Source organism: Synchiropus splendidus, chromosome 12 (assembly GCF_027744825.2).
Source record: "Synchiropus splendidus isolate RoL2022-P1 chromosome 12, RoL_Sspl_1.0, whole genome shotgun sequence".
NCBI classification, from domain to species: domain Eukaryota; kingdom Metazoa; phylum Chordata; class Actinopteri; order Syngnathiformes; family Callionymidae; genus Synchiropus; species Synchiropus splendidus.
The window spans coordinates 20,285,967-20,300,833 of NC_071345.1; the positions used below are offsets into that span (position 1 = coordinate 20,285,967).

The following is a 14,867-nucleotide window of genomic DNA, read 5'->3' on the forward strand; positions in this document are numbered from 1 at the left end:
CCTAGCGGGAAATGCCTCAACAGTTGGACACGTTCACACAATCAGTACGTTTACCTCTTGAAATAAATTTATGACCAGTGAATGGTAAGCTTGTCCAATCTGTATTGCAACAAATGCTGAGTTAATATAAACAGATTGGACTGCTTATATCTGAGGAGGAATATATGACAAACTGCAGAAGAATTCAGAGTCTATGCGAATGTTAGTGCTTCCTCATTCCATGAGCTTTCATACGTCAGTATTACGGTGAAGTAGTAAGTGATTTCACTCAATAGACTGCTGGTACATTTTCAATGTTTTAAGAACGTCAAGAATGCAGAAGTGGATCCTGAACCTTACTCTGCAAACATGCAACTCCAAAACATACACAGACAGTCTGAAATCAAACACGAGCAAAGCAAACACAAGTCCCTTGACACTTCCGTGAAACTTTGTCAGATGAAAGACATGACGTGTTTATTAATCATGCAGTGAGGACTTCATTTGTGCAATGCAGCAAGCAGTCAGAAGGTGTGACAGCACTAACACAAATGTGTCAGTTGACCACATTTCCTTCTACATTTCCTTAATTTTCACACGCACTCACACAATCATGGCTCCAACACAAAAGAACGTCAGGAGAGAGTGGATATTTTTGATGCTGAAAGTGAAGCAACAGGATCCGCGCCTCCAGTTCTGAAGATCAAGTACTCACTTGAAGAAGGAAATAATTATTGTTGCAGTCCTGTGATGGGATTTCACTCACAAGTGACTGACTTGAGAAGAAGTTTATTTCAATCCCACATCAAACATACAACTCATTCATCTCAACTTGATCTGAGATCAGGATCGAAAGGGAGCAGGGAGAAGAATACATTTGAATCAGTCTGACCCCATTTTTAAAATTAATAACATATATTTAAATTAAAAATATATATTATATATATATTTCCAAGATAAATTTCCATATATTTCCAAGACAGATTGTCAGCTTTTGATGGTTCTTAATGGGGGCCATTTTGATTTTTTTTTTTTTTTTTTCTCCTGAACTGTCGATGTTGAAAGCCACAGATTGATTTCATACTACCTGTTAACACATGGTTGCTGAATTCTGACTGAATTAAAACTATAACCTAGAAAAACAGCACTGGGATATATTATGACATGAATATGATTATTACATATACTAAAAAAATATATATATATATATTCTATATATATATATAGAAATGTAATGAACTTTTATCATAAATATGCTCATGATTTACAACAGAGGAGGCAAAGGGACGGCTGAAAGACTACATGTCAGGTCTGAAGAAAATCTCTGACCTCTGTCAATTCCAGCACTCAAACAGATGTGTCTCAGAAAATTGACTTTCCTCATGATGGCAGTCAGTTGCTCCGAGATGGCACATTCTTGAGGAGAAAGACTTGTCGATCACAAATAACCTGTGAGCGACTGTTTCAACATTCATATTTTCAGGAGACTTGTGAGGCCTGACACAGGCCGCCATGTCCTCATCAGTTTATATGTTGACCTCCAAAAGTAACAACCCACCTGAAATGATTGTTGCACGTTCTGATAGAGGCACGATATGAGTTGACCCACAACAACTCTGAAATCTAAAAAAAGGTTTTCAGCTATTATACTGACAATTGGACTAAAAGTAATCTGCAAGAGGCATTATGTTGAAACACTCAATGTCTGTAGAGATGTGGAGTTCATAAAAAATATTTTAATTAGAGCATACAAGCATTATTGCACAATCTGATGCCTGAATGACTTTACTGCAGCAGCAGGGCTTGAAGCAAGTTTATGTAGTACACAACTCTGCGGTCCATCACTGGGCAGAGACAAGTTTGGACTTGATGACATGGCAAAAATCCTTTCCATGATCTGGCACGCAGGGGAAGAAAAGAGTGAGTCAAGAAGGGTTAAATACTGATGCTCCTACACCGAGCTTCTGGAAAGCTGGCGTGTTTCAAACTCGCCGTGATGGTCGGTCTCACAGCAGTACAGGACACAGCTACGGATGTGACGCTGGACAGCTGACTGCAGGTCTGCTGCTCTGATGCGGAACTGTTCGACACTGACTCTGCTTTTGTAGGCTTGCAGGCATACGCATAGAGGTTCTTCCTGAAAGCGTTTGTAGTGTTTTGCTCCTTCCTGAAGATGATAATGTAGCATTTGGGGAGGAAATGACAGGCGACGACACCATAGTTAGAGATGAGGATGACGACCATCTCCACAGCGGGTCGGTACTGGCTGTCCGTTTTGATGTAGACTGGGATAAAGAGTATCCACGAGATCAGATACAACAGCATGCTAAATGTGATGAACTTTGCCTCGTTGTATTGTTGAGGTAGTTTTCTCCCTTTGAACGCACAAACAAAACACACCAGTGCCAGGAGCGCGATGTAGCCCAGCATGAAACCGAAGCCCCAATGTGATCCTTCATTACAGTGCTCCAGTATGGTCTCTGGTCCCATGACAGTGTCCTTAGTAGGACCTTTGAGTGTCACCCAGGTGATGCATACTACCATCTGTATCCCCACACACACACTGATGATGACGTAGGGTTTGTAGAGCCTGTGGAGGAGCTGCTGGAGTGCAGGGTTGAACTGGAAGGCCAAGAGGATCTTGAGAGTCTTCACCAGGATGCAGGAGACACACAGCGTGAAGCTGATACCAAAGAGCAAATGTCGAACTTTACACTGCAAATTGTTAGGTCGCCCGACAAACAGTGTGGTGCTGATGAAGCTGACGACGAGCGCGTAGAGAATGACCTGGCTCAGTGGCCCCACAGAGGCTTTGACTACAGGAGTGGCGCGGTGGCGCAGGAAAAGGACTGACACGAGAAGGACTAGGAGAAGTCCCACAGCTGAAAATGTCAGGAGGACGATGGCAAAGACATCCCGCCAGGAGAAGAAGAGCAGAGTTTTGGGACTGCAGCTGGAACTTCCCTCTTCAGACCACTCCGTTTTCTGGCAGGCCAGGCACTGGTCCATGTCTGGAGCAGAAACAAATGTGGAAAGACACAAAAATAATAATTCCTTGTAGTGCTCCAAAAGACAATAGCAACAAAACTTTGTCCTCTTTGGAGTACATGAACTTTTGAAATAGCTAAGATTACTAGATCTAATTTTTACCCATAACATGTATTCTATGGGGATCTGTTGTCCGGGTGTGTTTTCACACCCCTTCATGTGTCATCAGTACCTAATGTGGTACTTCACAAGGTACTGTTGACACACCTGAAGACAGTCTGCACATCTGCTTCACAGTCAACAGGAACCAAAATCCACACCCCTGCGGCCCCTTCGTGGATCAGCTTGACATCCCTGGTTTATAGTGTGTGACTTGCCTGTGCGATTTGAGTAGTGGTTCTCAGTGCAGTTGATGCACTCGTAACAACAAGTGTGTTGACCTTCAGCTGTTTTCTTGAACTCTCCAGGGACGCAGCTGTTTGAACAGCGAGAAATGATGTGCTGTGGAGGAGAGGATGCATCATGGAAACATTTTTCACGTCATCCCTCACTGTTGCCACTGTGTGTACTGACTGACCTTCAGGTTCTGCAGCAGTTTGGGGTGTGTCTGGTTTATGTGGACAAAGCTCTTGCTGCTTGTATCATATTCAGCCACGACATTGTGGACATGAACAGTGCCCTGGCTTGACTGCCACATTGTCACGTCGTAACCCAAGTTTATGTCTCCGCTGCTGTCAAAACTGTAGCTCTTCCCCCACAGCTGAAACTTCTGCTTCTTCAGAGCCGACAGCACCTGAAAGTTTGGTTGAACAATTACATTTACCGTTTTGTGAGAGTAAAGAGTCTGTGCATTTCACACAAATTATCATGTAGTATCACAGATCAACTTAGGAGTATCTTTGGGAGGACTGGGTTCTTAGGTTGACCAGCATCTTGCTGTTATTTGTGCCCATAATCCTTCTCACCATAGAAGGCTGTAAACCCGCCTGTCTTAGTTCTATCACGATTAAAAGTGAACAACTAACAATTAAGGGTGTAAACAATTCACGGTAGTACTTGGCCTCACGCAGTGACAGATACCCAAAGACAATCTTTACCCACCACTTGATCCAACCATATCAGATGGCATGACTCAGTCAAACACACACCTGCCAGGGTTGCAGGGTAGCCGCACTGTTGCAGTCTCTGTTTCGGCAGATGGAGGCCACGGCGTGAGCTAGAGCACTCACTGCCATCTCAATGCTCAATGTCATGTCAGGGGCCGAATTGTTTCTGATGATCTCCACAGCTTTGGAAACCAACTCCGGAGGTTTAAAATGATGGCTTTTATTCAGCTGCCCATAAAATTCCTGAAGAAAGGGATTTTTGTCTGTGGCCTTGAGTCCGAGCTCTTGCAACCCCTTCAGGTACTCAAACAAGGATGAGAGCGGTTCACTTTTGAAAGTGAAGCCCACAACATGGCCGATGTCGTGGAGAGTGAAGTTTCCCAGCACAGAGCTGGAGGAGGACCAGCTGTCACTGGCCACCCACACTCTTCTCATTGATCCCTCCCCTTCTCGCTGCTTCACCTTCTGAAGCTGCTGGTACAGATGTTTCATGTGAAAGGGGGCAGAAAATGACACAATGGCCTGAACTTTCGGGCTGCGGAAGATGGTTTTGGCTGCCTGCTTGATGGCAGACTGCATGTCCTGGTGGTCCGGAGAGGCGGGAAGGATGCATCTGAAGGCAACACAGATGCCCCTTTCAGAAGCCTGTGCAACAAAGTAATCCAGAGCTGAGCGGCCATAATCCCCATCGTTTGTTATGATTCCAACCCAGTTCCACTTGTGCATGTTGAGCAGCTCCACCATTGCTGCTGTCTGATGCTTATCGTTGGGAATGGTCCTCATGAAGGTGGGGAAGCGATTCTTGTCACTCAGGATCACGGCTGATGAAGAATAACTGATCTGGGGAATAGGAGAGAAGGAGCATTTGGATAACTGAGAAACAGCCACTGGATTTCTTAGTTATTTTCACACAAGAATAACTAAATGCAATTTATGAGGAATTACCATCTACCATCTATTTCTATTTTCATCTGTCCACCGCTTATCTAAGGTTGAGTCTCAAGGGCAGCAGCTAAATTAAAAACATGGTCTCCACCTTTGGTATTATACAATAATTAGATGTCCTTAATGTGTTCGTAAGGTGATCTCCAGTGTGTTTGGAGATGCCTTCCAGTTGGAGCATGCCCCTAGGCATCAAGGAGGTTGTCAGAACACAATGCGGTTGAGCAGCACATCTACTTTTCAGCCTTGGTTTCTTTGAGCTGGAACAAAAAAGAAGAAATCCGGCACCACCTTTGAGGAGCCATTTGAAGACCTCTGATATAAGCCGTTCATAAAATGCATACCGCACTTTTTATTTTTTTTATTTTCAAACTTCCTTTTGTCATCTGTAACTCAATTCATCAAATAAATGACTAAAAAGATACTGTATGTACATTTAGTGATCGTCGAGGGTCATTGCTGACCAATCCAGCTACCAACAGTCATATTAAGCACTGCAACATTTGTTTTTTGAATGAATGTTCACACACGTCTACTGCCAATATGTGTGCTGATGAAACAAACCTTTTGAAAGTCATGATGACACCTGTGGATGTGTATGTTTAAGAGTCAGCCATTATTATAATTTCCAGTTTTGAGACCCAGGTAGATCACCAAAACATGTGACCATCAGGTGATTCATTGGTTGGTGAAAAGGCGTTCTTTTATTTGAAGAGCAAAAACAAAAGCTTTCATGTGGAAATATTTTTGACCACATCCTGGTAATGATACTTGACAGTGTCCTCTGACAGATTAACTGGTGCATTTTAGATGAAGGATAAATACATTTTGGATTTGTAGATGACTCTGTAAACAGAGGAGGTGACGCCATGAAGTCCCAGTTGGACACATCTGTCATCATCACTGCTGCCACAGGATTGTCTGAGAGTAACCTTCAGTTAACTGTATGTGCACTAGTCAAGGTCATAAATTGTTCACATCTTACACGTGCCGACTCCAACCCCCTGAAAGTGCTCTGTGAAATCATTGTGCTGACACCACCAGCTCACCTGTGGCATCGCAGTCAAAGTAAGCTGCCTGGCAACCGCAATCGACATTTCGGAGTAGGATGCTCCTATAACAGCTACAACTGGAGAGGAAAATGTGGAGAAGTTGCTCTGTGTGTGGCGGTTGAAATCTGCTGCAGCTCTCAGTGCTGTGCTGACGTCAGAGCAGGTATCGTGTATCCAGTACCCCAGTGTGATGTTGACATCGGCCAGCGGAGGAGACCTGTTCATGAACTCTATAGCGCTGATCATTACTAGAGCAGTGGCCAGGCCTCTGGGATTAAGCCTGCAATGGAGAAAATTGATAGCGTTTACCACTGTTTCATATATTCATGTTAAAGCAACAATGTGTAATATTTAGACATAAATAGATTATTTTCAGATTTCCTGAGACGACAGGTATCATTTTGAACAGGAGTCCAAGAAGAGGACATGTGAAACCGACAGAGCAAGATATCAGACAACAGTCAATATAGGAGGTGCATTTACAGCCTGGCGAGAACTGAGAGCTAGCAAAGGATTTTATTCTGATTCTGAAGTGGCGATGTTTCTACTTGACTTGTAAGTCAATTTTGTGTTCACTGCTGTCTCTGTTGTGTTGCCAAATCATTAAACAAATGTCTATATACTTGTTGTTTGTATATAAGCGTAGTGTATATATGTTTGTAGCGAAACAGATGAACAGCAATGCTAATTTTTTGAGATGATAGCAAATGTGTGCGTTTGTCATTTTATAGTGTTTATCATGGTATAGTTTAGATATATCCAGCAAAACGTTTTTGTTCCGACATTAGCCGCTAGAGGCTAACGTCTGTGGCTAACGTCCACTAGCATTTATCAGACAGAAAAATAGTTGATTTACTGTCATTTGCAGTGTTTATAGTCCATCTGGTTTGGACAAGTGTAACATGTTATATCTCATGTTCTATCTGTAGCTGCTGCCGTTGAGTCCTCTGATCTGCAGACCTGCTGGTGAGAGACACAGCCAGCGCCACATTTCATCATCCCTGACGAGTGTTCTGGAACTGATTGAAGAATGGATTTTAACTCTAACGTCACAGTCACAGTCAACTCGAAATAAATGTGTAAACGGACATTTTTATGCACACGCTCTGATCACTGTTTGTCTGCTGCTTAATGAAACACATGACGGTCATGATGTTATAAAGCCAGAGGAAAAACGCTCCTCCTTTGTCTTTATTATTCAACAGCGCTGTAAACAATAGATGAGAGCAGATAAGATGAAGATGACGTCTTTCTGCATGTGTTCACGAAAGAATCATGTAAGAAACAAGAAACAACGACTGATGTCCATTGCTCGCGGAACTCAAGTGTGCATTCCAGCGGACATGTGAGGGAGAGAGACCCTGATGACGTTGCATCTTACAGATTTATTTCTCATAACTAAAAGATAGCGATTTGTTGTCTCTTGTCACCTAATCAGTAAATGTTCAAACTTTCCCCTTTACTTAATTCGGGAACGTGCAGTCAAAATAAAGTTTCATAATCTGGGTCCGTCGGTCTTGCAGCTGCTTCTACCTCTTGCTGGATCCTGCCTCTCCTCACTGGCTGCATGACGGAGTTCCATCTCTGATGTTGAATGATGGATGCTTCTACAGTGGCCTTTGCAAGTACAGTGGTACCTCGGTTCTCAACCACAATCCGTTCCAGACGGCCGTTCGAGAAGGGATTTGTTCGAAATCTGAATCGATTTTTCCCATTACAATTACTGGAAAAAGAAATAATGCGTTCCAAGCCTTAAAATAGGCTTTTGTAGGCGTGAATGTAGAGTGTCTGCTGCCGGTGCGCTGTTCGTCTATGTGTGTGGCCGCTGCATGTGGGAGGGGTTGCCGAGTGAGTGACGTCTCTCCAGAAGTGAAGAGGTGCCCGGTGCGTGTCCAGCTCTGAATGTGCGCTTCTGTGCAGTTTGGCTGTGACAAAGTAATAAACCAAGTAATGCTCTGTCCAAGACTCGCCTCATCCCTGTCTGAGCTCCAGGCGACAACAGGACATCAAACCTTGGAGTGCGCGCTCCAGCCTCGGAGGTGTGGAGAGCGAGCACCTCCCCTGTGACACTCTACCACGGTCCAGTGTGGAGACAGGAAAGGTTTTACACCTCAATATGAAGATAAAACAGTCAGTAAATGTAGCTTACGGGACACGTCTGCATACAGAGGCTGCGTTATACACAATAACAAAGCCCGTCGTGGGTCAGCCGCGCACGTTATGTTTGAGTTCTGGATTTTCGTTCGAAATCCGAAAACAAAAAAATACTGAACTTTTTTTCGAACTCCGATTTGTTCGAAGTCCGGGACGTTCGAAAACCAAGGTACCACTGCATAAGCTGGACAGTGTTGTGTATATTCTGTGATAACATTTTTCGCTATTTCGCCACAGTCTTTCCTCATAAACAAACGTGAATTGGGGGGCGTGACCGGCCCAGCTTTACGACAGCCTGCAATTACACTCATTTACCTGTGGCTCCGCCAAAAGCGAATATTTTCATTCCTACCTATAGCTGCTTTAAATGTGATTCTATGACAGAAATTCAGGCAGTCTTTTGAGAATTGCGGCCACAGCTACGATGGTTGTGTGCTGATTCAGTGGATACCAACAAACATAGGTGTCAATATTGATGAGTGATGATTTGATGCCGCTGCCGAGAGGGATGACTCTTCTGAGTATTTTCCAGACTATAGAGCACACCGGAATATTAGCCGCACCCACAAAATCTCAGAAGGAAAATAGATCTTTTTCGTACATACGCCACACTGGTCTATAGCACTGTTGCAGTCTATGCCACAGAAAATGCATGCGATGCTCAAGTTCTAGTTTTGAAAACCGCTGGCTCCTGCAGTTTCACTTTCATAAGCTACAGAAAACTCACTGTGCTCCATCAAGTGCTGGTGTTTTAAATATCGTATTGAATTTGTGGCGGTGACACCTTTTAACGTGCATGTGCTGCAGGATGCAAACTTTACATGACAGACTGAAAAAGCCAAGCGAGAGCCAGGCGAGTCGGCAGCGAGGAGCGGACGCATCACAAACCGCCAAACCGGCAATGACAGGCAGTGCTCGGCATTCACAGATCACAACGAGTTCAGCCTTTCATAATCGGTGGTCGATCGATTGAAGCATCCGGTATATGTATACTGTGACTGTGAAGGTCCGTCAAGCACACAGAAAGGAGGCTAGGAGGAAACAAAATAAATAATAAAAGAATAAAAGAGCTTTAGTTTAAATAAGGTTATATAAAAACTTGGATATAGCCACCATCATGATTTATTGTAGTATTGTCAAACTGATTCAAAATAAACAATATTTTGTTGTTTAAATGTATGTATGGGTCCATCATTTGATTCAGTAATGTACCACATTCATTCATGTTGAAAAATGTGGTTTCTTGTGGCAAATATTCTTATACCATTAAACTGTGATAAACTGTGACAAATGAACTAGATTGATTTTTTTAATCGAATCCCACCCCTAATACTGTATATATATATATATATATATATATATATATATATAGATATATATATATATATATATATATATATATATATATATATATATATATATATATCTATATATATATATATATATATATATATATATATATGAAGTGGCCGTCTACATATATATATATATGTGTGTGTGTGTGTGTGTGTGTGTGTGTAATTAGGAAATTACATTATCCAGAAAAGTGTATAAGCCAAAAAAATGGTCTATTTTGGCTTATTTCATTTAAAACATATATCAGTTGCAAACCCCAGTAAGATTGTCAGAAACATTCCGCCATGGTCAATTTTACAGTTTTACTCTGGAGAGCTGCATAAATACAGTCAAAGGCCTGCACCTTGCCCAGGTCTGATGTTCAGACTCCTATCTAACAGAACATGCATTTAAATGACATGTATTTTTATACTTACTTACAGGATTGCTACAACAAAGTGAAATGAATTCAGAACAAGTACATCTGCAGAAAGATATGACAGTATTTTCTTGGTAGCTCGAGGAACATGCTAATTTATCAAACTTTGCCGTGTCGCATGAACTGTAGACATAGCAGACCACCAGGGTGCAGAAAGACAAGTCAGTTTTTCTCTGAGCTTCCTCCTCTTGCAGGTTCTCTGCATCCATCTGCGTACTTGTCACTTGTACTTTGTGGTCTTAAGTCTGGAATACCATATCGCTCAGCCGATCCTACTACCAACAGTCATATTAAGCACTGCAACATTTGTTTTTTAAATGAATGTTCACACACATAGATCACCAAATCGTGACCATCAGGTGATTCATTGGTTGGTGAAAAGGCGTTCTTCTATTTGAAGAGCGAAAACAAAAGCTTTCATGTGGAAATATTTTTGACCACATCCTGGTAATGATACTTGACAGTGTCCTCTGACAGATTAACTGGTGCATTTTAGATGAAGGATAAATACATTTTGGATTTGTAGATGACTCTGTAAACAGAGGAGGTGACGCCATGAAGTCCCAGTTGGACACATCTGTCATCATCACTGCTGCCACAGGAGTGTCTGAGAGTAACCCTCAGTTAACCCTATGTGCACTACTTCTGTCTGACAGAGAAACACATAGAACTGCTGGCATTGTCCTGACAGAAATCCTGACGTTGTGAGTCATTTCAGTGACTTGTGTGCACACAGTCTTCTGGTGTTCCACTGCTTCAAATGTCTTTTGTCATCAATGAAATAGTACACTTTCATATTTACCATGTCGGACAAGAGCAGAATGGGTGCATTAGTTGTAAAACTCTGAAAGAACTCAACAAAATAAAGGTAAAAAAAAAATGAAAAATGAAAGGAAAAAAATGAAACAAGCAAAAACAATAAGAAAAGTCTCAATGGCTTCCAAAAACAAATTCGATTCAATCATTTGAGGAGATTCTTTATATTCTTGGAATTTGACTGTCTAGTGTTGTTTGATGAGGGATGTGTTTTCCTAATATTCTCTACTCTCCGTCCGATTCATGCTTTACAGATATGTACATCATTTTGATGTACATATTACTTGATTATCACTTTTACTTGATCATGACTGCATTACTTGCAATGCAGTCATGACAGACACCATACAGAAGATCTTTTTAAGCCCTGTAAACGGTGAGTGAAGTCAGGGTTTACCTTTGAAAAGCCTTCTTCACCTACCTGACACACGGGCAGTTGGCGTGAGTGAGGTGACAGATGTTGCTTTTATCCACATTAGAATGAATGGGAAACATTCCTCCAATGATAATGTCTCCTGATGCTGTTATTCCAGGTGCTGTGTCCTCACTGAAGCAACTTGACTGCGGCATGCACAGAGAGAGAGCCACGGAGAGACAGAGCGCAGAGTAAACTGAGAACATGCTGTCAACTTCTTAAGTCTGGGGTTGGTGGCTTTATCTCTTCTGGAGTTCTTCACCTCTGGCAAAGTGATACTCGCCTATTTAAGCATCTTTTCAAATATGTGTTTCCTCATTCACATGACCTATTCTCATTTTCTCCCCCACAGCCCTGCCCACACATCTTGGCTGACAGCAAGTGTGAGTCACTGTGTTGACAGTGATGCTTTCTATGCATTGCTATTGTGCTCAGTCAATGTAAAATTCATAGTGGTTATGCACGCTTCACTTCACACATCAGTATTAACTTGTGTATGTATGTATGAAGAAGAACAGAATTGCAGGACTGAGAGTCTAGATTCGTTTCTAGCTCCGCGGAGACACTGGGCAAGATGCTATAATACATGGGAAATAATCATGTATATATCAATGAACAGAACAGATGGCTTTTTTTATTTGAAAAGTCATGGCCGATGTCCTCATATGTGTGACAATTTAAGACGGGAAGCCCTCGTGCAGCAGGGAGGAGTTCCAACAAATTTAATAATTAAACTAATCAAACTCACAGTAGAAAGAGACAAACAAAAAAACAAAATACAAAAAGACCAAGAGTCTAATAAACAAAATCAAACAATAAACAAAGTAAGCAAGAATGATATTCGGCCTCTACAAAAAAAGGGAGACAGAGTCCAATAAACAAATTAAAACATTCCCGGAGGATAAAATAAAACAAGCGTCCCAAAGCACAAACGGAAGGAAAAAACAGTCTCCAAGGCACGGTAACAAGTCCACAGTCCATGTCCACTCACAAACTCAAAGCGCATGGAAAACTTCCACGGTTAAAAGAATAATCACACAATACGAGTACCAGGGCGAGGAAAAACAACAAAATGATGGTCGGTTGTCATCTGGCAGGCGTTTAAGTAGTGAGTTAGTAAATTGGGAACAGGTGGGTGTGTCTGCTGAGCCTTTTTGGTGGGAACAGAAAGAGACACCCCCAATCCTGGATGAGAGGAAGAGAAGAAAACGGGAGCGGAAGATGTCCATAAAAGTAAGACAAGGCGGAGAGGGCTCGTGATATGAGAGCTGTTTGCCAGTCTCGTGGTTAATACCGATTACTGCAAGACCAGTGAGGTGATCCTGTCCGGCAAAGCCTCATTGGAGCATTGACGACACCCTGTTTGAGCCAGCGTTCTGGAGTTGCAGGAGAAACTGGCAGAAAAGAAGATTCAGTTCAGAAGATTCCAGTCGGGCCCTGTTGACGGCCACTTCACCCAGCGCCAGACCCAAGGAGACGTTTGGCAGGAGAGAAGTCTGGGTTGAGAGAACCTAACCCCAGGAGCTGTCACTGGCACCTTAGCCCTCTTCGTCGTTGCCAATGTCCCTCTCCTTTGCAATCCTCAAATAAAGTACTGTATCCAGACGCTATTCTCTGTGTCAGAGTGTTTGTGTTGTCTGACGATTCTCTCGGGGCTCCCTCCCGGGCTGAGTGGTCTTGTCCCAGTGAGCAAGAGACCTGTGTTTTCAGACCCAGGGAAGCTGAAAGCCAAACGAGCTAGGACAACATCTGGCCGGCTGTCCCCACCTGTGTCATGTGCTTCTGATGAAGCGACTCAGTGTGCACCTGGCGGCCATTTTCTTTCGCACACACCCGGGAGCTCTGGGTGTGATTCCAAACGTGTTCTGTTGGGTGACGCTACGTCATCACGTAACTGCTGTTGATGAAAGCGGACCCACGGTCGGTCACTCTCGGAGTTTGAATAACCCACAGCTCTATCAAGGAGGGCCTCTGGCACCTGTAGCTTAGGGGAGGGCGAGTTATCCCCGATTCGACTCTGTCTCTGTCTGTCTTTTGCCTGGTATGTGTTCTGCTTCCTCCGTGGATTGACAGTACATGCGGGTTATTACGTGTGGGTTATGCACTTCACTTCTACCCCTGACCACCCATGTTCAATGGGGTGCAGCACTGTGGCCCACTCTCATCAGGAACGGGTGTGCTGAGAACAAGTCTGGTCGGAGGATGGCAAGGTGGGGTTTTACTTAGTGCATTTCCTCGTTCTGAAGAGGTCAGGAAAGTTCCTGTTCTCATAATCTGAGATTGGCGGGAGAGGTTGATCACTTTCAATTCAACCGACTACCGTTCAGGTATTCGTTGGCTCCGAGGACCTTCTCCAAAGTGGTGGACACAGCTTTGGAGCCTCTCAGAAACACAGGTTTGAGAAGCCCGACCTACCTATTGATGTACAGGGAGGAGGCACTGGCACATAAGGCAAGGCTGCCGAATCACAATGTCTGGGTTTCGCCATCAATTTCCAGAAGAGTGCCCTGCTTCCCATGACTTGAGCACAGTACTTGGGGATCGTCCTTGACTCTGGCCTGATGACGGTGCGGCTCACAGATGAGCGGATGACAGTTCTGCAGATCGGCGTGATCTCATGATCACATGCGGTGGTGAAACTGGGATTGTTGTACATGAGGTGACGTCGGCGCTGGTTTGCGAATTATGGTAAGAGTTCCTATAGGCTGCGGCCAGTGATACGTGTTTCACGGATGCATCCCTCGGTGGGATGGGGAAGCGCCATAGATAAGAACAGTGTGGGAGGAGTATGGTATGGTCCCGCACCTCATATCAATTATCTGGTGTTCATGACAGTGAAGAAGGTTCTGCTCCATTTTGCTCAACATCACGTGATGGTGAGGTCAGACAACTCCACGACAGTGGTGTACATCAACCGTCAGGGGCGAGTGAGGGCCCCCTCCCTGCTCAAGCGGCGGCTCGTATCTTAACGTGGGCAGCGAGCCACCTGATGGCACTTTCAAGGTACAAGGAGTCTTTAATGTCCCCGTGAGGCACAGCCAACAACACGCACAGAAACAACAACATATTTACAATCACTTGTTGAGAAGACCTATGGCAACAGGGACGAAAGAATACTTGAGTCTATTAGTCCTGCATCATGGCACGGTCTACCTGTTCTACCACACGTGTAATATTTACATCCGCAAAATGCGATGTTTGTCATTGGGTTGTTTGTGAAGTTCATGTCCGGTCTGCTGAACAACATGTTTTCGTCATTGCTTTCATTTGGTAGTGCACTAAACAACCAGAATCAACTCATCAATTATACACCTCTCAGGGTATTTTATTCATTTGCTGAGGGACAATGTGCATCGATGGTGGAGTTTCAACCTTTACCGAGTCAGTCCTACCACTTCCAGGTTTTTGCCTGTCTTCTGTGGCTGAGTAGTGGGAGACAAGAGGGTTAGAGGCAGTGGGCGATGCCTTAGTCTTAGGCTGAGGCCAGTGCCAGTGAAGGCCGTTACACGCATATTAATAGAACCGTGGTTTCATTAGGTAACCCATATTTTTTTCATCCTCTTGCTAACAGGAATGAACGGGAGCTGTCAATCATTCCCATCATAACTGTCAGTGTCGCTGGACCACTACTTAACCAAGTG

At 43.6% G+C, this 14,867-nt stretch overlaps 1 protein-coding gene across 1 annotated transcript; it reads right to left on the bottom strand.

The window, feature by feature from the left end:
- Positions 1-1,787: 1,787 nt before the first annotated feature.
- gprc6a (G protein-coupled receptor, class C, group 6, member A) lies at positions 1,788-11,459 on the bottom strand. The gene is made up of 6 exons (XM_053881414.1): positions 11,233-11,459; positions 6,065-6,347; positions 4,116-4,913; positions 3,545-3,760; positions 3,345-3,468; positions 1,788-2,990 (listed from the first exon to the last, which is right to left on the bottom strand). The coding sequence occupies exons 1-6, from the start codon at positions 11,430-11,432 to the stop codon at positions 1,915-1,917; spliced, it is 2,697 nt and encodes an 898-aa protein (XP_053737389.1). The 5' UTR covers positions 11,433-11,459; the 3' UTR covers positions 1,788-1,914.
- Between the last annotated feature and the right edge of the window lie 3,408 nt (positions 11,460-14,867).

Bases quoted from the DNA above. Each gene is read 5' to 3' on its own strand.
- gprc6a (XM_053881414.1), bottom strand. From the start codon at position 11,432: ATGTTCTCAGTTTACTCTGCGCTCTGTCTCTCCGTGGCTCTCTCTCTG. The intron at 3,761-4,115 runs GTGTGTGTTTGA...CCAAACTTTCAG, and splicing joins CTACCCTGCAACCCTGGCAG to GTGCTGTCGGCTCTGAAGAA. The intron at 3,469-3,544 runs GTCAGTCAGTAC...TCTCCTCCACAG, and splicing joins AACTGCTGCAGAACCTGAAG to CACATCATTTCTCGCTGTTC.